General features: G+C 44.3%; 1 protein-coding gene across 2 annotated transcripts in view; it reads left to right on the plus strand.

Moving 5' to 3' along the window:
* DGKI (diacylglycerol kinase iota) overlaps nucleotides 1–26396 on the plus strand; it is a 471782-nt gene that overhangs the window by 430236 nt on the left and 15150 nt on the right. For both annotated transcript variants that reach the window (XM_047763504.1, XM_047763505.1), the window contains exons 29-30: nucleotides 18389–18426; nucleotides 22443–22563. In XM_047763504.1, coding sequence (XP_047619460.1) covers nucleotides 18389–18426; nucleotides 22443–22563 — 159 coding nt within the window. The remainder of the gene's footprint in view (nucleotides 1–18388; nucleotides 18427–22442; nucleotides 22564–26396) is intronic.

Here is a 26396-nt window from a genome sequence, read left to right on the forward strand (position 1 = left end):
ATGGACATTATGTTGCTTCCATGTCTTGGTTATTGCAAATAGTGCTACAATGAACGTTAAGATGAGTGTATCTTTTCGAATTATGGTTTTCTCTGGATATATGCCCAGGAGTGGGATCATATGATGTCTCTATTTTTAGTTTTTTAAGGAACTTTTAAATTAAACTTTTAATAAAGTTTAAAAAATAATTTTTAAGAACTACTGTTCTCCATGGTGATTGTATCAAATTACATTCCCACCAGCAGTGTAGGAGTGTTCCTTTTTCTCTCTACACTCTTCAGCATTTATTATTTTTAAGACTTTTTGATGATGGCCACTCTGACCAGTGTTAGGTGGTACCTCATTGTAGTTTTGACTTGCTTTTCTCTAATAATTAGTGATACTGAGCATCTTTTCATGCGCCTTTTGGCTATCTGTATATCTTCTTTGGTGAAATATCTTTTAGGTATTCTGCCCATTTTTTTTTGTTTGGGTTATTGTTTTTTCAGTATTGAACTTTATGAGCTGGTTATATATTTTGGAGATTAATCCTTTGTCAGTCACATCATTTGCAAATATTTCCTCCCATTCAATAGGTTGTCTTTTTGTTTTGTTTATGGGTTTCTTTGCTGTGTAGAAGCTTTTAAGTAGGTCCCATTTGGGTTTTTTGTTTTGTATTGTTTTTATTAAAATAGTCATTACTCCAGGAGATGGAGTATAAAAGATATTGCTGCAATTTGTCGAGGACTGTATGCCTATTTTCCTCTAGGAGTTGTATTTAGTCTTACATTTAGGTCTTTAATCCATTTTGAGTTTATTTTTGTATATAGTGTTAGAGAATGTTCTAATTTCATTCTTTTACATGCAGCTCTCCAGTTTTCCCAGCACCACTTACTGAAGAGACTGTCTTTTCTCCATTGTATATTCTTGCTCATTTGTCATTGGTTAATTGATCAGAGGTTTGTGGGTTTATTTCTGGCTTTTCCATCCAGTTCCGTTGATGTCTGTTTTTGTTTCTGTTCCAGTAGCATTGTTTGGAAGACTATAGCTTTATAGTATAGTCTGAAGTCAGAGAACCTGATTCTTCCAGTTCCATTTTTATTTTTCAGTATTGCTTTTGTTATTCAAACTTTTTTGTGTTTCCTTACAAATTAAATTTTTTTTTGTTCTAGTTCTGTGAAAAATAGCATTGGTAATTTGATAGGAATTGTGTTGAATCTGTAAATTGCCTTGAGTAGCACTGTCATTTTGATAATACTGATTCTTTCAGTCCACGAAAATGGCATGTCTTTCCAACTGTTTGTGTCATTTTCAGTTTCCTTGATCAGCATCTTATAGTTTTCAGAGTATGTGTCTTTTGCCTCTTTAGGTAGGTTTATTCCTATGTATTTTATTCTTTTTCATGTGTTGGTAATGATGTTAGCTGTGGATTTGTCATATATCTGGCCTGTATTACTTTGAGGTAGGTTTCCTCTAAGCCCATTTTCTGGAGAGTTGTTATCACAAATGAATGTTGAACTTTATCAAAAGCCTTTTCTGCATCTGTCAAGATGATTGTATGGGTTCTGTTCTTCAATTTGTTAATGCAGTATATCACCCTGACTGATCTGTAGATATTGAAAAATCCTTGTACCCCTAGCACAACTCACCCATGGTGTATGATCATTTTAATAAATTGTTAGATTCAGTTTGCTGGTATTTTGTTAAAGATCTTTACATCTATGTTCATCAGTAATACTGACCTGTAATTTTTTTTGTGTGTGTGCTATCTTTGGTTTTGGTATCAGGGTGATATATCATGTGGCCTTATAGAATGAGTTTGGGAGTTTCCTATGCAATTCTTTGAAATGGTACATAATTTTTTTTAAAGCAGGTCTTTGTAGTACACATTCATTGTCTGTAGGAATGTTATTCTCTTTCTTGTTTTTTCTTCATGCGATATTCTACCTCCTTTTTTTTTTTTTTTTTTCTTTTTAGGGCTGCAGGCACAGTATATGGACATTCCAGGGCTAGGGATCAAATTGGAGCTGCCGCTGCTGACCTACACAGTAGCTACAGCAACACCAGATCCGAGCCGTGTCTGTAACCTACACCACAGCTCATGGCAACACTGGATCCTTAACCCACTGAGTGAGGCCAGGAATCAAGCCTTCATACTCGTGGATACTAGTTGGGTACTTAACCTGCTGAGCCACAACAGGAACTCCCCTTTTTTTCTATTTTATATGAAATTAGTTTTTTGAATTTTAGAAAAATATTTGTTAGCTCTTCTGACTTCCAAGAGCTCTTTCTTCAGTTGGTTTTATGTACTGTTAAAAACATGGTTCCTTGCTTTCTCAGACTCCCCAGCTTTGATCCCTATCCTCGCTTTTATCCAGTCCTCTTTCCTTTACTCCTGTTCACACTGTTCTGCTCTGTGTGTGTTCCGCTTAGAAGCTGACCTGCAGTTTGTGTCCTGTCTTGAGGGGGAACCCTGGATGATCCGTTCTAAAAGTTCCCAGGGGCTGCAGTGCTCTGGGTACTTTAGTCCATACTGGGGACCCTTGCATTTATGTGCCGTGGGTGTGGGAAGAGCTTCTGATGGTTTCTGTATCTGTTCTCACATTGGCCCACCCTACTGTTCAGTGAACACCTGTTGGCTCTTTTGAGGCTTCCTCTTCTCAGGTCCATCCTGGCACAGAGGTTAATAAAGGACAGTTCATGTGGCTGTTAGTGGCTGCTCTCCAGCCACCCATAATTTTGAGGTTTGTAAGAACATCTCACTTTGTCTTAATCATTGCCTCTGTGTTTTTGGTTCTTCTACTTAGTTTGTATATGGACACTCAGGAATATTCAACAAGTCTGCTGCACCTGTTACCACCATCTTCCCACATTTCCTGATGTTTTAAATTCAGTATTTTAGCTTAAATTGTTAAGAAAGTTCAGTGTATCTCATTCCCCTTATCATCAAGAAGAGAAATGTATATTCATTTTTATTCACATTAAAAGTTATGAATCTTGAGAGTTATAGTTTTTTAAAATTTTTATACCTGCTGAAATGGAAAAAAATTAAATAACTGATTTTTGGGACACAAAGGTTGGAGGGATTAGTGGTTTGGATCCTTGTATTTTAGCAAAAATAATTTCAGCTACTCCTTTGAAATTATTTGGCGTAAAATACTCTTTGGTGTACGTAAAAGAAAGGTCAGTATTTATTAAAGCTTAGTAAGTTCCAGGCAGTGGCTTAAGGGATGTTCTGTTGAGGGCTAGTGGGGTTAAATAATGTTAGGGTCATACCAAACTATGGTATGCTGAACCAGCTGCTCTAAATATTTTATATATAATTAATCTTCACAACAGCCATAGCACTACTGTTATTTCCACTTCACAGATGAGGAAACCTATTAAGTGACTTGTCCAAGGTCACATGTATAACTGGTGAGATTAGACCTTGGATTCGAACTCAGATACTCTAGATCCAGATCCCATTCTTAGCTACCCGTCTACACAGTCTCTCAGTAGCACAGCTATGTTTTGAGCTAATATGATAGGAAATCTTGATTCTTTTTAGTAAAAGGAGACCTCATAATTATTGAGGGGGGATTGATCATTAAAAAAATAAGGTTTTTATTTTTTCCTCTCGTACCTGTGAGCAGTACCCTCGACACAGAAGAACAATTTAAAGATATGTTCTCGGTCCACTTCTGTTACCGCCACACTTCCATAATCAGGGAAGGAGGATCTCATTTCCCGGCAGTAGCACTCATTCTTTAAAAAGGTAGAATTCTTCAAAAAGTAGCTGTTTCCTTACGGAACTGTTACATGGAAAGACGATGACTTTATGACCGGAAGAGTAGATTGGATGAAGAAAGTCAGGTGTTTTTCCCTTTGATTTCCCATCTGCTGTTTATGAGTAAAATGTGCTAAGTAAACAAATGATGAGACAGATGGAAACATCTGCCCATCTCTAATTGCCTCTCTAGGAAAAGTTTCCAGTACTGGCCATCACAGCATATGCCACTTTGCCGTGACTGTGGGCTGGCTCAGGCAAAGCTGCTCGTTTTTTGGTTTTGCGTCAGATTCAGTTGATGACCATAGAATCCCCCATCGGCTTTTTAATTGGATTCAAACGTTTTAGTGCTCATCGTTGAGGGTCTTCCTCACCCTGGTTCTGCTTATGTTGTTTAGTGAATCATTTCTGCTCCCTGCTTACGGGCCCTTCTCGACCGCCGCTCCCTCGGATCCACAAAGCCGTGAGGTTTATGTCCCCTCCCACCGTCTCTGGCAGACCACCGTTCTTGTCCTTTATTCAGGTCCCTCCTCTGGGCTCATTCATTCCCATGTTCTGGAACCACCTCCATCCATTTTACGGACAAACAATAATGGATTTTTCTGACAACTCAAATGCCCATGATTTCTCCTTCCCTATTCACAGACTGTTTTTGTTGAGTGTATTCCAAATTTTTTCCCCATGGGTGGTGTCGCCCTTCTTATTGAACTCTGCACTCAATGAATAGAGATGTTGCCCCATTCTGTGCTGTGTCCTGGCACAGAACTGATTCTATCAACGTCTCACTGTTGCATTTGCTGCAGTATGTGGTGTTAGCAAACAGAAACTTTCAATGCACGTCTTTGAGATCCATTGTAGCCTCATTAACATTGTTCTGTGGTGTAGAAGATAGCTTAGTGCTGGTCCTTTTCCAAAGAAATTCGGTTACTCATGTGCTGAAAGAGGGCCTATTATGGGGGTCTCACTGCATGCTCCCCAAAGGCTGTGTGAAAAGAAAAGAACAAAAATGACAGCATGCTTTTCCTTGGCTGGTCTTTCACATTTCCTAGGAAAACAGACCATCACTGCTGATTAAAAACAAAGCAGAACAAGCAAACAAAGCAAAACAAACCTCTAGCCTGCACTTTCCAAAATCAGATTATATTACTTTTTTCTCCTGACCCTACTATTCCCTCTCATTCCCCCTTATTAATTCTGACTATTGACTGTAACTGTAAAATCCTTTGATCCTTTTGGTTTCTTTGGAATGCTTTGTTGGTGATAATTATCTAATTATCTTTTGAAACCTTATTATAGATGCCTGTGTGTGTTGGGGGGGAGGTATTCTTTACTAAGATTTACCTACGGCTTTGTTTTAGATTGCCTTTGGCCTCAGAGAACATTTAAATGAATGCATTTAAAACATTGCAAAATGAGAAAGTAGGAGAAAAAAGGAGAGCATTAGGAAGGGAGGGAGGCTAACCCTCCTGGGTTGCTTGTAAGTGAATGGGTAAGAAGAGGTCAGCCCATCGGTTTTGTCATGGATTGTCCAGCAACAAATGAAGCTTTCCTAGATCTCATTCCTACAGACACATCCCTTATCCTCTAGGTAAGTGTTGAAAAAGGGAGTGGGAAATAACTGGCTTGGTTCCCAGGTAGTCATCCATGAGGGGAAAGGAAGCGTTGAATTGTACTTCGTTTTAAAATTTTACTGTGTTTATTCACGCTTTCGACGTTATAGACTGTGATCTGGATTACATTGCTACCGATATAACCGAGGGGCCAGGCAGTTACACTGACAGTTAAGGTAGCACAGTCCTGATACAAACATCATTGTTACTGTGAATCCATTTGTCTGTCTTCTACATGACCAGGAACCTTAATACCCAATGAAAATCCCCCCCCCCCCCCCGTTACTCCACCTAAAGCTGATTTTTCATTTTGATGGCTTTCTCTTGCAAAGAACTGGGTGGGTACAGGTGCCTGTTTCCTGGAGTCACCGTCTTAGACTAAGCCGGGCTCATTGTGAGCCGCAGGTGCAAAAGAGTAGAATGCACTGTCACTCTTTTTCAGTTGGTTCTCAAAAATGAATCCTGGATATGTTACTTCAACCTGTATGTTTCAGGGTCTCAGAAGAATTTTTTCTGTGTGCATTTCTGTTTGCCCAGGATGCATATTATAGCTACTTCGGCCTGTTCCGTTCTAGATAGAGTTGGGAAAAGAGTCGTTAGTCTAGCTCCTCTTTTTCAAAATAAGTCAACTGAATGCTTCCTCATTTTGTCAGCTTTCTACATTTGTTTCTTTTTCTGGGTCCATTCTGGATGCTCTAAATTTAAAGTATGGCTTTCTTAGCTTCACGCAATATCCCTTCTTCCAGCCAGTGTAACTCCACATAATATATATGACAAGGCCATTACTACTTCTCTTCCTTTCCCCAGAACTGCTCCTTCTGTCATCAGAGCCAGAAAAGTATGGGGCATGGGGATGCAACTGAAACCACATCCCTAGTGGCTGAGCAGGGACGTGTTGGCAAGAGAGGACCTCATTTCATCACCAGAGTACTGTTTGACAGTCTGTGCAGCCAAATAAGTGGGGCCCCCGCTTGGGAGAGCCGGCTCTCTAGTCAGTCTTTCATGTGCTGTGTGACAGCCTGGGCTTTCTTACACTTGAGTTAGGTGGCCTTGAGCCCATGTCAACCTCACGAAGCCTCCGTTTCTTCACTCTCCAAATGGGGGTGATAATAATAATACTGCGTATCTAAAGGCTAAGTTAGAGAACGAGGGAAAGAGTCACCTCTATGCCTGGCATGTAGTTGGCTTGCAAACAGAGAGAGAGAGAGAGATCAGGAGAATAAAAATGCGAGCGAGAGCAAGAGAAACTACTAATGCCAAACTACCAAAATGGGAATGTATTTTTCTATAAATAGACCCACTAGAGCCTGTCTGCATGGAGCTCTGACTTTAAGGCTGTATTCTCAATTCACTGGAGAGAAACATCTCCTTTAGAGTGCAGCCCAATTGGAAGAGAAAGACTTGTGTCATTCTGGGCAATGGTCACTTGAGCATGGATGGTCGCTTTAGGCAAAGCCGAGCGCCTTGGTCTTGGATCGGGGAGGACTAGGCACCATCCTGGCTCTGCTCTTCACAGGTGGGGTAACCTTGGGCAGAGCACTGCCCTTAAGCCTTGGTCTCTTCGTTGAACAGGCTGAGTGGGTTAACATCTAGTTGTACAGACTCGAGCCTCAGCACTAGGAGAGAATAGTGGACAATGAAACACAGGAGGCAGAACCAAAAATGTCGGTCTTCCATTTTGGAAGGTACTTTGGTGACACCTGTGCCCTGTTTTCTATGGATTCCTGCAGCTGAGTGTCAGTCTGTTACTTCTGCTGTGATGACAGGCAGCACTGCTATTTCCACACCTCACCATGCACCCACCTTCTGAAAAGACAGAAACTGAACTTTGCAAGCCTGTAAATGCTGCAGGCAGCCTTCCCACTGCTAGCTTTATCATGGCAACAAAATACATTATTATTTAATTATGCAGCTTCCAGCTTCTCTCCTGCCAAAGCAAAGCCCCATTGCTTATTGAAAAAGGGATTTGTCATCAGCCAGAATCCACTCAATTTTACTCGGTCTGTTCCAGCCCCTCTTTCACTCTAGGAAGTGAAAGCCATTATTTTAGCCACTGCAAAAAAAAAAAAAAAGAAAAAGAAAAAGAAAGAAAATGTGGTTTGTTTTTGTTTGTTTGTTTTGCTTTTTATGGCTGCACTGGTGGCATACAGAAGTTCCCAGGCTAGGGGACAAATAGGAGCTACAGCTGCCGGCCAACACCACAGCCACAGCAACGGGGGATCCGAGGCTTGTCTGCAACCTACACCACAGTTCACAGCAACGCCAGAGCCCTGACCCACTGAGAGCCAGGGATCGAACCCACATCCTCATGAATACTAGTCAGGTTCGCTTCCGCTGCGCCACAACGGAAACCCTGAGAGTGCTGTTTTACAAGAGAACAAAAAATCCTGTCAAGCTTACTGTTCCGGGACTGTTTGTTCTGTTCCTCTGACCATGTGCCTCTCTGGTTCTCATCTTCCCCAATTAACCGTGCAGCCTTTTTCTCGTTCTCAGAAAGCCTGACCCACCCAAAGACGGTCTTCTTCAACTTTCTGATTTCCCGGCAGTTTTCTCTTTTGTCTCTGTTCAAGCTCTTTTTATCTGGGAGGGAAAGAATGATTGATAATCACGACCAAGGTTATATTCTGAAAATGGAGTTGCTGAGCGATTTTCATTGCCATTTTTTTTTTTTAAATAAGTGTCTTGGCCTCCATTGCTTTCTGGATCTTGGAAGCACCCTCTTTATCCAGTGAAGCGGCTTGGCACTTTGACCTCCATGCCTCTTGCCCACCGGTCTTCTCTGTAGAAACCTCTCCTCCCATTTCTTTTGCCGATGCGAATCGTCTTTTTTGAACAACCTCTAACGAATTCCCTGAGCAGTCACTTCCTATGTCATGGTACTTCCTTAGCAATCGAGGGCTGTGTGTGTCTGTGTAAGAGCACACGTCTCAGTTTCTGGAGACTGACTTTTCTGTCTTTAGAGTATAGGGATCCCTAAGAAGAATGGAGGTTTCGTTTTCACTTTATTTCTCTTAGCAACCAGACAGCAAAAATCTGCTCTTTAATAAATAGCACTGAAGTTCAACTCACTGAGCCCTCTTCTGCTTTGGATCTTAACCTTTGAGCAGGCTTCAGAACTAGCCGTTTACTTTTTAAGTCTAAGGTGTGATATTGCTTAGGCACCTCTGCATAATGTTGAAGTGGAGGTTGAAACTTTTTCCTTTCTCTGAAATAAAATGCTCAGTGTTTTTATGCTTCCAGTGAATATCTGCTCTGTTCTGATATGAGGAGTCAAAATTAATGTTTTTATTATAAACACAAGTGCAAATACAAGCTACCGGGTCTGTCTTTACCCTTATAAGTAAGGACAGACTCTAGAAATTTTATCTTTTTTAAAAAGTGGCATCATTTTGCTATATGTGCGTTTTGCTGGTGGATGTCCTGGAAAGTGACCTTTGCTCTGTTAACTCCTCCTTGGCTTTACTTCTGTTCCAGGGAGGAGTGTTTTGGCTAAACGCATTCTTCTTCTCAGTTATAAAAGCCTCCATCTAACGCAGTGGTCAGCGCGCTGCTAGGCAGTGATAAGGAACTTACCTCCCAGTGACCGAATGACCCATAAACCTATCATCTCCTTGAGCTTTCGAGCACATTCGTTTGTACTTGGATCCTGGCCTTAAACACCATTTCCCACGCAGTCTTGATGTTTGGTTAAAACCAATAATCATCCATCACTTTCAGGCCCCGTCAGATCTGCTTGCAGCTATCACCGAATGAAATATGAGTACACGTTTTCAACCTAAGTTCCTTTTAGAGGCCCTGAGGACACTGCTGAAATCCATCAAACGCATTCAAGGAGACCCATCACAGGAAGAATGCCAGCCTGACGTGGAGGGAAGGGATAAAAACCAAATCCCCAATGCTGTCTTGAAGATCCTCGGTAAAAGTCATCAGGACCCATGGCCAGCGGCAGCACCTCTTCTCCTTGGCCCCTTCCTCTTGTCTGGGAGGCTAACAAGCGCTTTATTTATTAGTTCTTCCAGTCCCCTTACCCTCTCAGGATTACGCTTTATCATCCAAAGGCCGGGAAAGCAAAAAATAAACAAAGTTCCTCTGTCTAAATTAAATTCTCTCAGCATTCAAGGGATGAAGGATTTTTGCAGAAGACTCACACTTTTTCTTTTCACCTCTTCCATGGCTTACACAATTTACAGTGCACTAGGCATTTTCATATGTATGATTTTATTCAGACGTTAAGAAGGAGAGAGAATTACTGTTGCGTACTAGGATCATTTGGGGTTCATAAGTTTCGGAAGGTGCCATCGGATGAAAACCCATTACAAAAAGAAGAAAGTCCTCCTTGATGGAAGCTTAGCATTTATTGAACAAAAATAGTCGATAGGATTCTATAACATTGCATTTATATTTTCCTAGCTTTGTAGGAGCTATTGGATATTACTTTAGAAGATGGTACTGCCTGAAAAAGTATGTTGATCCACTTCATCCAACAACCGTTATCTTAATCTGTCATCACTAGAGAAAACATTAATTTTGAGTGGTGAAAACTGTCAAGAAGATTTTTTTCAAGAACCTCTCTTGTCCCCCAGTGACTTTTTAGCACATATGGTGGAAGGTAACATATTCTGACCATGGAAAAATATGAACCCCATTGGCCCATCGACCTATCAACCTGTCCTCTTTAACCCAGTGCCCAAAGCACATTAAATAACCTATTGAATTTGTTTTAACTCAAGTGACATGCATGATTGTTTAGTGTAAGGCTCTGATTTGACCCATACTGTAAAAATTGTCTGGTTTCTTGAGATACTTTCAATGGGATTTCACTGCATCTGATAAATAAACACCATTTTATACCCAGAAGAGATATGAAAATATTTTCAACTCCAAAATTGACTGCTAGATATAACAGGGGCCAACAAAGTAGGCTTTCTTCTATTCCTTAGAGTGTCTTCCTTGACGCAGAGTTTGAAGAATATTGCAATGATAGCCAGCTGAATCACCAGGCCCTAAGTATCAACCAAGTATTTAGTAAACACTTCATGTACTTCCTGTACTACAGAGTTTTCACTAAAAGGTGGAGTATGGATAAAACGAAGAGGAAAAAAATTTAAAACATAGTCTCTGTGCTTGTGGCTTAATTGCAGAGATGGAACTTAAACATGTAAAACAACCAGAGAGCAATTTCACAACAAGAGATAAACAAATGGGACGTTTATGGGAAAGACATCTGGTTCCTGCTCTGTTTATAGTTAATTCCAGTGGTGTGTAAGAGAAATGGAACTAACTGTTTTTGAAAGGAGCACGTCTTGGTCCTCTGGCAGCAAGGTACAGGTTTTCTGCCAGGAGATGGGGACCATTTGCTTTTTTCTCCAAACAGGAAACCTCTTCCATGGTAATGGTAGCTTCAGAAAGATTGCTACAGCAGATGGAAGGAACCCCATATACATGCGTGCATTCAACTCGCAGGGACTAATTGACTTTGAGGATTAACTCTGTCATTAGAGAGAAAGGAAACCTATTTGTGTCATCCATCCCCCATGGCTCGCTCAAAAGAGGGATTTGGCACAGGTGGTACTTGAGGACTAGACCACAGTAGCATGTTCTGGCCTTTAGATGCCACTGACGCGTTCACACCAAGGATGAGGAGATGATGACAAAATATGGGAGGTGTGTGCTCGGTACCCCCTCTGCTCCGCATTTTGGCAGAGTGCTCTGTGTCTGCCTGACTGGAGGAGGAGGAGCAGGGAGCAGTCTCTTCGCACATCTGATGATTAAAGAGAGCGCACCTTGCAGAGAATTGCTACTTCAGTCCCACCCGGATGAGGTGTCTGCAAAACCTTCTACTTGCTTTTCCTCTTCCTGCTCCAAAAAGCTGGTCCTTCACATAAACACTTCTCCGTCTTTTTAATTTATCAGCTGAGACACCCATGATGTAAAGCAGATGACAATGTCTGCAGAATACACTCCCACAGGTGACACAGGTCATGGTCAACGCTCAGGCAAAGTCGGCACCAATTTACTGACTCCAGGCACATCGTGATGCACTTGTAGAACGTGACAGATTGTATTCTCCAAAAATAGCCACAGCGTTATCTCCCACCCCCCACCTTCTAGTTGCAACATGGCTTTGACCTACTTTTCATCAAGATCTAAGGGGTGTCTCCTTTCCTTGGATATGGGCAAACTTAAGACTGTATCAGAGCTGAGTGATGTGCAAGTCAAGGTGACTTCCACAGGGCTCCCGTGGAGTGGTTGCTCTCAAAACTTAGTTGCCCTTTCAGGAGGAAGCCCAAACAGCCCATGGAAGCCCATGCAAGAGGAATCAAAGCTTGCAGCTGACTCCAGCTCCCAGTTGCCAGTCACCTGTGTGATCATCTTGAACGTGGCTCTTTGGAAGTTCCCCTTGTGGCTCAGTGGCAATGAACCTGACTAGTATCCATGAGGATGCGGGTTTGATCCCTGGCCCCGCTCAGTGAGTTAAGGATCTGGCATTGCCATGAGCTGTGGTGTAGTTCACAGATGTGGCTCGGATCTGGTGTTGCTGTGGCTGTGAGGTAGGCCGGCAGCTACAGCTCTGATTCAAGCCCTAGCCTGGGAGTTTCCATATGCCACAGATGCAGCCCTAAAAAGAAAAAAGAAAAAAAGAAAGTGGTTCTTTGAAGTGTCCTGGAAGCCGGAAGCTGCCCCAACTGACTCCAGGAGGTGGAGCGGAGACAACTGTTGCTGTTGAACCCAGTCCAAATTGCACTTTTGGACAAAATAAGTAATTGCATTTCAAGCCACAGTGTTTGGGGATGGTTTGCTCTGCAACAACTGGGGAACTGACACGGACTTGTGTGTCATTGTAAGAATCAACTTGAATTTGTTCTACTGTATTATGAGGAACGCTTAGCATTTTAGCTGTTAACGAGTAACGCGTATCTTATTGTCAGTGCTTCCTCTAGGCCTTGATTAAAATGCAGAGGTCTTTTGATCCCCAGTTCCTCCGTTCTCTCCCCTCTTCCTGAGTTCGTTCAGTGGGTCTAAGGAAAATCTTATTAGTCACTTTCATGAGCTGCTTCCTCCTTTCTGACTCATGAGCATAATTCAGGATCCTTATCCACTCCATCCGATGGATGTCGGATGACTTTTGCTGTGTTTGACAATTACGTTCCATTTCGGGGAGCTAAGCCTTCACAGTTTGTTGCTCACATACCATGGTGGGCTGCTCACACAACGGAAAAACTGGACAGAATGCTGCTGATAAGGAACCTACAGGAAAAGCTAGGCAGATATACATATCTCCAAGAAGCCAGCCCTTGGGCAGCTGACCGTACAGACGATCTGGTAGCTAAGCAATAAACGAAAAGGATAAAGACACCAGTCATGGTCTGATCAAGGGAATTACGAATGCAACATTTGCCCTGGGGAGGCTTGTTATTCAGTGTCTCTTTTGGCATACAAAGTTGGAGCCTAAAGCCACAAATCGACTTCATGTTGTAAGGGATGCCTTTGTGAAACTTTGATTTGAATTGTTTTTATTTTTGTCTTGCTTGCTCCAAGGTGAAGGAGAAACAGCATAGAGGAGGGGACTCTGACTTCAGAGCCAGAAACAATGAAAGCGAATACAAAAGAAACGCAGTAAAGGAAACAAGGGTCCCTCTGTGTCTCAGCTGGATTGTTGAATATCTCTGGGACCTTGGAGAAGTCAGTGGACTTCTGCAGCCCCGTTCTCCACTTCTGTGAAATAAGAGGGTTACACTAAGGCCAGAGAGAGCTCTGAAACGTAGAAGATGGCTTCTGCAGCATTAGTTTTATGTTGTGATTCTTGCTTTGCAGATGTAAGTATTTAAGAGTAAACGCTGTGCAAAACTTGGCAAAGCCAGATGTGTATTTATGGCTCTCAATCAATCAACTGATTTCCCCCTCTGGGCCTCCACAAGCCACTTTTTGTTCAACAGTTTTTGGTTTTTTTTTTTTTTTCTTCCACCATTTTTTAAAAAAGCTTTAGATGATGGCTCTTATTAGCAAGTGACAACTCCGCAACAGAATGTTAATTTAAAAGCTGAAATATAACTGAACTTAAAGAGGACTGTTTTAAATAGACACACGTGCTCAGAGTTGTGACCCTTTGTGTACGATGTAGTTATTTTAGTTGATTTATTGAGATTTATAAACATCTAGGTGGCCTTTGCCAAGATCTGTGTCCTTTTTATGTGTAAATAACTATGCTGCAAAGCAAAATTCACAGCCTTAAACTCTTCCTTTGGAAGTAGTCATATGCCAGATTCTAGAGCTGTAATTGGCCTTCGTCTGACCTTCTCGTTTTGTAGATAAGAAGTGATTCATTTCTGCGTAGTGCTGTTAAAGACATCAGCATTCCTTGGTGTTCTACACAGAAGACCGCAGTGGTCGGATCCGCTGTTTTTTTTTTGAGCTGACGTGCCAGGCAGAGTCTCAAAAGAACTGCTTTTAGCTTTACTTTCCTAATGAGAGAGCTGATACCTGGTGAAACTAACATGCCCACGGTTACAGCTGGGTAAGGGTGCTCATAAGACTTAAACTCAGGTAGGTGGATTCTAGACTCATCACAGTACATCCCTTCCTGATAGGGATTCTTGCCAGAACATCAGCTCCCTGAGAGGATGGCGTTTACCTGGCACACTTTTATCCCCACAGCCTACAACAGAGCCAGGCATGGCAGGAGCAGGGGCACCAGCCAGTGGCCCCGTGGACTGTTTTCTCCTGATCCTGACTCCAGGCGATAGGAGTCATTTCTTCCTTTCATGCACAGATATGTGAGGACATCCAGGCTTTAGAAAGAGAGGCTGTGAGAAGGAAGGTGGTGAGTCCTGACTCTTCCGTTCCGGCTTTCTGTCTCAGGGCGTGTTGTGTCCAACAACTGACTGGAAGGCACAGTGTCATTTCTTGTGAACACCTGATTCAACTTCTGACCTCTAAAGCGGACGGACTTTTTAGCTCCCTACCCCCTCACCTTGCTGTCCGACTGTAGCAGTTGAAGTGATTGCATTGTCCAGGATGCTCACTTTGCACCTGCTCCCATTGATTTCGTTGACTTCCCTCGTTCATTTGAATTTGGGAGCATTTGTTTCCTCGGCATGAAGGGGTTTAGGAAAAGGCAAGAAGGCAAGTGCAGAGCTGAAGGAATGATAGACAATAATACAGGAATCCTAACAACTCGTTATTTGTTTTTAAGCTTCATCTTCCAAAAGGTTGTTATCTGGAGTTGAGTACTAATGGATCTGGGTTCTGTCTGTTTATGCAGAGGGAATCTTACAACAACAGTGTTCAGGCGGAAGGACGAGAATTGCAGAGAGAAGAGGGCTGTGGGCCTCATCATGTTTGCATAATAGCTCCCCTCGAGTGTATTGCTTGCCTTCAAAATAAATATTCATGTTTTCCTGCTCCAGTACCTTTGGAAATCATTGGTGGTTATGATTCTTTTACATGTTCTTCTACTTGTTCTTGGGGACTTTAAATTGGGAGGCTGTAGGAAAGCAAAAGGCATAAATAAAAATGCCTGTGAACGATTCTTAGGTAGCAAGAGAAGCTTCTAGGATGGGAGCAATCTGGAGCAAGTGAGTGAGAGCAGGTCGTAACTCTGTTTGCAGGAGGGGAGAGGCAGAATCCAGCTGGCATGCTTCAGGACGTTGATATGATCCTTTGATTGACTTTGAACTTCTCCATAGCTTCCCATCACTCGTGGAGTAAAAATTGAAGTGCTTTTTTTTTGCTCTTTTTAGGGCCTCACCCATGGCATACAGAAGTTCCCAGGCTAGGGATCTAGGAGCCAAATCAGAGCTACAGCTGCTGGCCACAGTCACGCCAGATCCAAGCCATGTCTGTGACCTACACCACAGCTCACGGCAATGCTGGATCCTTAACCCACTCAGCGAGGCCAGGGATCGAACCCACGTCCTCATGGATACTGCTCGGGTTCATTACCGCTGAGCCATGATGGGAACTCCAGGTGCCTTCTCTTGATGGAGAGAAGCTCTCACTGGAGTGGTCCCTGGGGAACTCCCCAGTAATGACCTAAGACATCCCAGCCTCAGGTGTGACAATGCAGAACTTCCCCCAGGGCCCCTCAGACAGCAGGTCCTTGTTCATATGCTCCCTTCCTCTTGTAAGGATTTTTCCAGCTCTTTTTTATGCTAATTAAATCCACGCATCATGGTAGAGTCAGCTTAGACCTCACCTCCTCCAACAATCCTTTGAACTCTGCAGCAAGCCCTTGAGTGCTTGCCCAGCTCTCCGTCCTTCCTGCGTTCATTCATTCCTGTATTTTAGTGCCCTTTCAGTAGTCTTTGTCCTGGGGAATTGTTTCATCGTCTTGATTTACATGCACCAAATTTTATTCACTAGGGCTTTCAATAGATTCATTTTTTCTTTTCCCGCTCCTCTATTCTTTCCTTTTCTATTTCTTTTAAATTTCTGGGACATGTTTCAGGATGGTCTTGAAAATGTAGGCTCCCCACTGTTATGAACTTCTTTGTGCGAAGTTCCAGGCTCTTCCTTAGCTGCGCCCTCAGGCAGTTTCCCTAACCTTCTTTCTTCCCAGGTGGATATTCCACCGGAGGTGAGACCACATCCTGGACTATGAAAGCCCCAAGTGATTCGTCCTTCCTGACCTGCAATTGCTCATCCTCTCCCCTGCTCTCCCTCCGTGTCCTCCGATGTAGGCTTGACAGCTTGGGGTTCAGCACGGCCATCCCGCCGGCTCCTCTATCCGTGCCTCAGCTCTGATGGGTCCCTACGAACAGACGCATGTCGGCCTGACTTCACACACCATTTACCTTTGTTGCCAGGCTCCTTCTCAAGCGTTTGTATGTCTTTTTCCTGTACTTATGTACAGTTTCAGAAGCACTCTGAGCTCTCCCTTCTCTCAGAAGGACATCCTACTTGCAAAGCACTTTCTGGGTTTCATCGTTACTGCAGAAAGGTGACCGGGGCAGCCAGCAACCTTATTTTACAAATAAGAAAGTTGGCTCAAAACATTTGAATGACTTCAGTTTATGTGTCTAGTAAACTACAGAGATGGGACTCAGACTCCTATCCACTGCCTTTTCCATAAGTCTGTAAGCTTGATAACCTTTGATAAAGACCATTTTCTTCCGTTTTCTATAGGCTGCATAGAGCCTAGCCTAGCGCTACGAGGCGACATTCCAGAGGGTGCTGGAGAGAGGCAGGACCTGGTTCCAGGGACCTGCATATGGTGGTAACTGGGCCACCATTGGCTCTGTGCCCCAAGAGAATCGCTTTACTCTGAAGCCCCGTGTCCCGTCTTTAATACCAAGAGTGAGACACATGTTTCTTAGATTCTTTTGACACATAACATCTTATTCGTTCCCTTTCTTTTTATTTTTGTCTCTTTAGGGCCACACCCAAGGCATATGGAGGTTCCCAGGCTAGGGGTCTAATCAGAGCTGCTGCTGCCAGCCTACGCCAGAGCCACGGTGACACTGGATCTGAGCTGCGTCTGTGACCTACAGACCTACACCACAGCTCATGGCAACACCGGATCCTTAACCCACTGAGTGAGGCCGGGGATCGAACCCGCATCCTCATGGATGCTCTTCTGGTTCGTTAACCGCGGATCCATGATGGGAACTCCCCCTTCTGTTATTTCGATCTCTGGTGCCTTCTCACTCCTTTTCTCTCTGCTTCCGTTGATTTTTAGGCATTGATAATGTAGGAAGAACACTGTGCTAGGAGCCACAGGGCGATGAAGAGAGTTTATTGCCTACAGCTCGTTATGGAGAAGCAACTGTCTTCTCTCCTTCCCGTTCTTTTGTCTCCATTATTCCTGAGTTCTTCTTGCTCCCATGCGCAAGCAACCCTCAGCATTTCCACAGGTTTTTGAGGCTTCTGCTTGCGTCACAGGGAAAGCACTCAGCCCCGGGCCGGTGACAAAGTGTAAGATGCTGGTGGCCCTTTGCCTCTGGTCACCCGGAGCTTGTAATTGCTCATGACAACAACTTCAAGGGCGTTGGTTCGGTGACGGTCGAGAACGACATGGTACTACATTTTTGGCTAACTCTGAGGGTCTCTCGAACAACAAGAAGAAAGTGACACTTCTGAAAATAATTTTCTTTCATTTTTTTGGTGACCTAACATCTAAAATAATCTATTTTTTGAGTTTTAGAATCAAGGTGTTTATTTTTCTAAAGGGACCATTTTTGACTTAATGCAAATGTTCCCTTCACGAACCATAATTGTCCTTAGACACTCCTGCACTCTTTTCCCTGTTACCAGTTACGTTTTCTCATTCCTCCCTTACACCCCACGGGAATATACATGCACTTACATTGTTTTTCCCTGAGTTACATAGTCTTACAAATAGTTTAGGTTACCTAGGACTCGCCAAGTTCTTTCTATAAGAATCGCCAGTGAATTATGTGCCCAACACATGGTTATTTCCTTCAGGACATAATTACAATGTGTTTCTTCCTTGCTGTCTCTAATCCTAGTTCCACAGCAGTAGACCTATGTTTATCATTACAAAACACACAAAATTACGGGTGCCTTTTGAACCCCAAGAGGACAAGATGGAAGGAACTGGAAAGAAGGGAGCAGAAACAGTCATCAACAGGCACCCCCTCTGCATCACTGCGTGCATTTATATGATTTAAGACATTCATATGATTTAATTAATCCTTTTGACCATCCTAGAGGATGCAGACGTGCTGTTTTACACTTGTGGGAACAGGCTCAGAGGGGTTCAATAACTTGTCCATTGTCCCACAGTCTGTAAGCGTCAGGGCTAAGATTTGGAACAGATATGTATCACTCTAAATTTCACACGCTCTTGACTGTACCTGGGCTAGAGAGGGTGCAGGGAGGCTCTAGAATGAAGTATGAAATGAGCACCCGGAAGGGAAGGGCTGGAGGGAAGACCGGAGTCTGTTCCAAGATTCAGCCTTAGGCGTGCCTCTCCTCCCCGGGCCCTGCCCCACATGGAGGCCTACCAGCCCTTTGTAAGATTTTAATGAGAGGGTCTTCTACTAATGGGACATCTCTCTTTTTTTCACAGCAATTTTGCAGGCAGTAATAGCTGGTGATCTTATGAAGGTAAGATATCTTCCCACCAGAACTTTGGGTGATTCTTTTTAAGACCTTGAAACCAACGTCATTTCCCACCAAATTGTCACAACCCCACGTATCATTTCTCATCCGTCCCACCCCCGCCTGTGCTTGCTGAAACGAAGGAGGAAGGACTCTCTCTTGAGAACTGAGCAGAGGGGGTGAGAGGGGTCTTCACAGCATCGGCACGTCTAACAGCAGAGGCTCTATGCCAAGGCGTTGTGCCATCGGCCTCGATTAGTTACAACGGATGCATGTCCCCCTGAGCCAGTGTGCATAGTGCCCGGGACCCCTGCTCTCTGGAAGCTGCTATTTGAAGTTTATAGGCTTCTTTTCAGAGAGAATGCATCTGTGAGAATTGCCTGGACAACACCTAGGAATACATTCTCCAGACCCGAGTCTCGGTCTTCCAACATTTTTTAAGTTTGGGGGATCACAGTTAATCCAAAGAAGATCCTGCCTGACCCACTTTGAATGTTTTGTGCTCATGTTTTCGGGTGAGTCTAGTTCCGAGGGAAGGAAGTGGTCACTGCTGCCTCGAGAGCCAATGCAGATTTTGACATCAGACTGCCCTGGGTTCCGGTCTAGGCGCTGCCATTCACTGTAGGGCCTCCTTTGCATAATTACCATTCCCTCTGCGCCTCGGTTTCTTTTTTTAAATTTTTTTATTTACCAATACTGTTAATGCTTAATAATGCATTCATTGATAAAATGATCTATGATTATGATACAATAATTTTTTATAGGTTTTTTTCTTCCTCTGTCAAATAGAAGCATTTTGCCCCTCTCTTTGCTTTATTCTGAGGCATGAATGTAAGATTCATGTAAAGCTCTTAAGACGGATCCTGTTACATAGAAGGGACCCTAGAATGATATCTATTTTATCAGTGTGGTGTTAAATTTGTGCTTCTTTAATAAGCTAAACATAATAGGGGGTGCAAATATTTGTATAAGAGTCTGTGAATACCCTCAAAGCTCTATTTGGTCCCACGTTATTTTCAGGCATCAGGACTTACGAGTGCCCATATATCCTGGTAGAACCCACACTGGGTGTTCACCCACCTGTGGGCAGAGGCCCTGCCTTACTCAGGGAGGACAGCGCATCGCAATACTGAGAAAGCAGAGAGGCCCAGCCCTCGTCTACAACTTCTTTTGCAGCACATATATTGAACCAACTGAGAAACCTCTGTGCTACTTTTTTTTTTTTTTTTGACTTTTTAGGGCTGCGCCCGTGGCACATGGAGGTTCTCAGGCTAGGGGTCGAATCAGAGCTGCAGCTGCTGGCCTACACCACAGCCACAGCAACGCCAGGTCCAAGCCACGTCTGCAACCTACACCACAGCTCATGGCAATGCTGGATCCTTAACCCATTGAGCGAGGCCAGAGATCGGAGCCACAACCTCAAGGTTCCTAGTCGGATTCGTTTCTGGCTGCAGCACAGCGGGAACTCCTGTGATACGTTTTTAACAGGTTACTATCAGAAAACAAATGGTGGGAAGGTTGCCAACATCTTGATAAACTGCTGTCCTTAGACACCCAATCCTGAAACGGTGCCTGGGCCACTCTGCTCAGCAGGTGTTATTAGGAATTGTTCCCCACAAGAGAAGAGGGCTCTCTAAGCCGTTTACCTGTGACAGCAGTGCATTAAGCCAGTCCTATCCTGTACTCCCTGCAAGGCCTTACATTAGATGCTGTGGAAAGAGAGGCCTGAGTGAAGACCTGATCCCGGCCCTCGCAGGGCCACGGAACCAGAATACTTCGCAAAATGTGGTACATTTGAAACCTTTTCATTTTACGTAGACTTTTTGTCTAGGCAGCGGATTTTTCCAGGTCCCTGGGACCACAACCACACTTGTTTTTTGTACTTAATTATTCAAGAGACCGGAAATCATGGTTGTCTCCTTACATTCCCTGTGATAATTTCAAAAAGGCTAAGAAAGGACTTCAGAACAGCTCATGTGCTGAAAAGTGAAACATAGGAACTTAGGACTTTGCTTTCTCACTTTTTTTTCTTTTCTTCCCTTTCTTCTTTCATTTCTCTATCCCATGTTGAAAATACAGTGAATGTGAAACATAAAACTGTGTGTGCGCATGTGTGTGAAAGAGAGAGGAGAGGGAGGGAGGGAAGGAGAGAGGAGAAAGCGGGGAGGTTGGGTGGGGCAGGCACCCCCTCCCCCCGCCCCCAAGGGACCAGTGAGCTGAACACACAAGACCCAGGATCACCCCAGAGTGAAGGCTGTCCTGAGTAGCTGGTGTACCTGGGCTGCCTAAAACGCCCACGTGCTAACGTCGCATTGCCAGGGTCTGTAAACACACAGCCGGGCTGAATCATGGCAGCTGATGGATTGGGTCTGTGCTGCTCTGTTAAGCCGGAATCCTCTGTGGATCTTCCCCCAGAATGGGAGTGTCTCTGTGAGACACTACAGTTGAACACAACAGGAGCCTCTGAGGTTTTTGTGGAAGTCAGGTACCTACTTCTTCCTGTTCCTTTGCTTTACAGTTGAGACAGGAAACCCTCATACACGCCTTACTTGGATCTGACGACTCCCGTTGGATCAGTTTCCTGGGCAGTTTTCCATGACTTTTTCCCATCCCCTCCTTTAGGCTTTCCCAGCACCCTGGGCTCCCTCCATCTCTGTGCGAGTCTCCACACATCGGTCTCCTCCGTGGACGGTGAGGTCTTGGAGGCCAGTGGCCAAGTCATACTCATCTTTGTTTCCCTGGCATCTGGCACAGGGCGGTTCTGTGGTTGTATTTGATGAATGCAGAGACTACGGGCTTACCCTCTTTGGCTATGTGATTTGTTTGATTTTGTATAATGCTGTGCTAGCTAACTTCTTGGTGGAAGACATTCCTTTTGCTGTTTTTTTTTTTTTTTTTTTAGGGCCACACCCATGGCATATGGAGGTTCCCAGGCTAGAGGCCAAATCGGAGCTGCAGCCGCTGGCCTACACCACAGCCACAGCCACACCATATCTGAACCCTGTCTGTGACCTACACCACAGCCCACGGCAACGCCAGATCCTCAGCCCACTGAGTGAGGCCAGAGATCCAACCTGTGACCTGATAGATACTAGTTGAATTCGCTAACCACTGACCCCCGACTGGAACTCCCTCCTCTTGTTTATTACCTGCTGGGTTATGTGGTTCTCATTTGTCCTAGAACCACCTGTTAGCAAGTCCAGAAAGGCCCCTCTTGTTCTGATACACTGCACTTTGGCGAACAGAGGATCCATTTACACTTTCCTTAATATTCAGTGTTTCAGACTTAGACTGTGTCCGCATGGCGCCGCCTAATTCCTGGGCTTCAAAATCTGCTTCTTCCCAGTCTGTTTTCATGGTTGAGGTCTTTTAGGAGTCTGCCGCTACATGCTCTGAACATGCCATGGATCCTCTCCCGCCTTGTTGGGTCTGTGGTAGGTAATTGTCAGAAAGCATGTGGATTGGGCTACAGAGCTGGATGGAGGAGGGAGCCAGGCGTGTGTGTCTGCTGTGTGCACGTGAGCCATGGTTTCATTCTGAAAGATGGGAAGCAGCTTCTATACTCGGTAGCTAAGGTCATTTGAGATTCAAGAAAACCTGAAGGATGGGAGAGGAGCTGAGCTATGAAGCTCTTCCTGCCTGGAGACTTAATTGTTCTTTCACTCAAGAGAACGCTGAGCTAACTCGGGGAAGCTTTTGTTGTCTTCTCCACTCTCGATTCCCTTGGGACAGAGGCCCGTGCCCAGAAAAGAAAAACGACGCAAGAAAGAAACAAGTCATTTAGCATCTTTTCACTTCCTTCGGCCGTCCACACCGCAGACCCTCTCCGGAGTTAGGAACTGAGACGCGGACCAACTGTGTGCATAATGACACAACCCAGGGACGCTGCTTCTCTCTGCCTTTTCTCTGTGTCCTCTGAGGCTGGGGACGTTTGTGGTTTGCTGCCTTACTTGTATCGCCAGATTGCTGTTGTCCTTGCTCCGGACTCTGCCTCAGCTGCTTTTCCTATGTCTCTTTTGCAGCTAATAGAAAGCTATAAAAACGGAGGCAGCCTGCTAATTCAGGGACCAGACCACTGTTCACTCCTTCACTTCGCAGCTAAAACCGGCAACGGGGAGATTGTGAAATATATCCTTGACCACGGTGAGTAGGCACGGCCACCCAGGGATCACTTATCCATGAAATAGACTCAGTGTCTACCCCGCTTTCCTCCTGGCTGGCCTCAGAAGGGCGGACGTGCTCTCCAGCTCTTGCTGACTCTCCTCACTTATTCAGGGCTGCTGGGTTTGCAAACCCCTGACATATGTGGGCCACTTTAATCAAGCAATTAATAGAAATAATTTTCCTATCAAGGTCTTTGCAGGATATTCTGGGGGCTGATGAATTAAAAAAATCAGGAGTTCCCATCGTGGTGCAGCAGAAACGAATCCAACTAGGAACCATGAGGTTGCAGGTTCGATCCCTGGTCTCGCTCAGTGGATTAAGAATCTGGTGTTGCTGAGAGCTTTGGTGTAGGTTGCAGACGCAGCTTGGATCTGGTGTGGCTGTGGCTGTGGCGTGGGCCAGTGGCTACAGTTCCGATTGGACCCCCTAGCCTGGGAACCTCCATATGCCACAGGTGCGGCCCTAAAAAGACAAAAAAAAAAAAAATCAAAGACAAAACCCAATGTGGCCTTGGTCTCATAAGCTTTACTGTTTGGGGAAGAGCTTTTATGTTTTTGGGAAGTTAACTTAGGACCAGCTCCTAATCCATCCATATTCACAGCTGATCATTCTGAGGAAATAAGGAGCCTGTTTTTTCCCCATCTTTCTATTTTCCCTTTTTTTTACAGTTTGAACCTCATTCGTCTTTTCCACTCAAGTCACACTCTATTCTCTTTGAAAACAGCTGGTCCGCTCATGTTCTCTGTGCAGGCCACGGTCACCTCCCAGGTGGCTTCCTGACTGGGCTTGCGATTGGGTGTTAGGTCATGTACCTTAGCGTCCACCTCCGTCGTAGCCCTTTAGAAGCACAAACACACCAGAGGAATAGCACATCTTGACCAAACTTGGTGCTTCCCATGTTGATAGTGTTTCTAGGACTGAAAAAAAAAACCAAACAGGAATGAAGGGGGATAAAAAGTCCCCCTGGCTTGGCTGTTTTAGAGGAGTGTCTAACCTGTGCTAGGTACAGGTACTCAGAGACCTTGGAAGTTTCTGTGAACCCCAGCACTGAGCCTGTGTGCCCTGCCCTCTTATATCCAGACTTCGGCTATAAATAGTAAGCATAGAGGTACACATTCACCTCCCCCCCCCCCCCCCCGCTTTTAGGGTCACACCCGTGGCATATGGAAGTTCCCGGGCTAAGGGTTGAATGGGAGCTGCAGCTGCCAGTCTACACCACAGCAACATGGGATCCAAGCCATGTCTGTGACCTATACCACAGCTCAAGGCAATGCTGGATCCTTAACCCACTGAGCAAACCCAGGAATCAAACCCACGTCCTCATGATACTAGTCAGGTTCTTTACAGCTGAGCCACAGTGGGAACACCACACATTCCCTTTTTTGAAATTGAAGTATATTTGATTTATAATGTTGTGTTAGTTTCAGGTGTACAGCCAAGTGATTCAATTATATTCCTTTTCAGGTTCTTTTCCTTTATAGGTATTTACAAGATACTGAATATAGCTCCCTGTGCCATATAGCAAGTCTTTGTTGTTTATCTCTTTTATATACAGTAGTGTGTGTCGGTTCATACGCATTTCCCAGTTTATCCCTCCCTCGCGCTTTCCCCTTTGGTAACTGTAAGTGTGTTCTCTGTCTTATTCGCATTCCTTATTATTATTCTTTTTGTTCAATCCAGCAAACACGTGTTATTCCATTCATTCATCAACTATTTGTGGAGTGCTTCAGGGGAACTGCCTGTTTTAGATCAGCGCGCACACACACACACACGCACACACACAAATACAATACAGTCACTGTTTTCAAGCAGTTCTAAAAATATAACCATACACATCACTAACTTTAAAGCAGTCCTGTGTAGATGGCTTAAGTCCTATTGTAAAGCCACAAGTAGGTAACAGAGCTGCCATTTCTCAAGCACGGATTATATGCCAGGTGCTTGTAACTGAACACATCCTATGTTTAATCTTTACAAGAATCTTGTAAGGTGCACCTTAGACTGTTAGTCAATTTTTTTGAACTATAATGATTTTTATTTTTTCCATTATAGTTGGTTTACAGTGTTCTGTCAATTTTCTCCTGTACAGGAAGGTGACCCAGTCACACATACGTATATATAAGAATATATATACATACGTATATATATTCTGTTTCTCACATTATCATAAGTGACTACATATAGTTCCCAATGCTATACAGCAGGATCTCATTGCTTATCCATCCCAAAGGCAATAGTTTGTATCTGTTAACCCCAAATTCCTAGATTCACCTTCCTTTGTCTTCACTATCTTCTGACGTAAAGAGTTTGCCTGAGGTCTTGCTTGGCCTGACTTACGGCAGAAAGATGGGTTCAGGAAAAGAAAAGGGTGCTGAAGTAGGGTGGCGGTCATTAGAGGATTTCTTTCCCCCTGGTAGGCTGAGTTAGATAATCCCAAGCCTGTCTGCCCCAGAAAGCCTAGATGTATTATTGGTGCTGTGTCTGGGGTGTGCTTATTCTATCTCCTACTCCCCTGCAATCAAAGCATTCCTCTTTGAACACGACTGAAAAAAGCAATGGTGGCATAAATTCTGCTTGCCTCCTGCAACACAGACTTGTACACACAAATCATAGATGTTTTCTCTTCCCAAGTGACTTCTCCAAAAGCTGGTGAGAGGCAGAACCAAATTATAGAACCCAGCCCCATAGACAGTTCAAAAAGGTCACAAAGCTGCCATGGTTCTTTTTCTCTCAATAGACAAGATCTCACAATTTCCACTGCCCAGAGTTCAGGTGCTCTTACTCTGAGTGCCTTCAGCTTGGGTTGAAGTACCCCTGCTGGCGTTCATCTGGATCGCTCTCGGTTCTTCTTTCCTGGTTTGCCCTTTACCCCGTGAGGTTGAGCGCTTGTCCACACACCTTAGACGGCTCAGTACCCATGTATCTCCTTGGAGTTAGGCGAGACCCTGGCCCTCAGTTTGGGAGATGAGATACGGGGATTCTGTCTGTCTTGAACAATAAGCGTTGCCCCCCTGGCTCCAGGATCCTCCCTGTGTCCCTGATCTCGAATCTCACTTGGAGCTGCCTTTTTGACCGAGTCTATGTTGAAGACAGACTCTCGTGTGTTTGGGGCTTGCAGCCGGGACACCTGAGCCTTTCTCGACACCTGGTCTTGCATCTCAGGCTTTACCACTGCATGACGGTCCTCAGAGTCCACAGGGGGGAGGATGGAAGCTTCCTGACCCCCTGAGGCCAGGCTGCCGAAGTTGGCCTCATGCCTGTGGCATTCTGACAGCCAAAGCAAGCCACAGAGCTAACCCCAGCTTGGGTGCGGGTGGGGGCGCAGGCTCTTCAGCTTCACGGAAAGAGCTGCAAATAATTCATGGCTGTATTTAACCCACTCCCCTCCCTCACTCTCTGTCTTTCTCAGTTGGTATGACCCTCCGTTCTCAACATCCTGAACTACAGACTCCCTTAGAATTCCCTGGAGCGCCACTTTTATACTTTCCTTTGGTTTTGGGTCCTAAATTAGGGTTGCAACATTTAGCACATAAAAATACATGACAACTATACTTTTTCTTCTTCTTTTTTTTTTTTTTGCATAAATATGTCCCATACAGCATTTGGGACATACTTACACTGAAACCCAAAAATCCTCCTTTCAGTGGGTCTCCCCAGGGGCTTAAAAGGTGAGGGCCGAGATGACATTGCTCTAACATCAGGGGTTGTCACTCCCCAGGCTGCTTCTCCTTCTACTGGCTTGAGTAAAATGGCCTTTAAAAAGTCCGGTAGGAATTCCCGTCATGGCTCAGTGGTTAATGAATCTGACTGGC

Source organism: Phacochoerus africanus, chromosome 16 (assembly GCF_016906955.1).
Source record: "Phacochoerus africanus isolate WHEZ1 chromosome 16, ROS_Pafr_v1, whole genome shotgun sequence".
Taxonomy (NCBI): domain Eukaryota; kingdom Metazoa; phylum Chordata; class Mammalia; order Artiodactyla; family Suidae; genus Phacochoerus; species Phacochoerus africanus.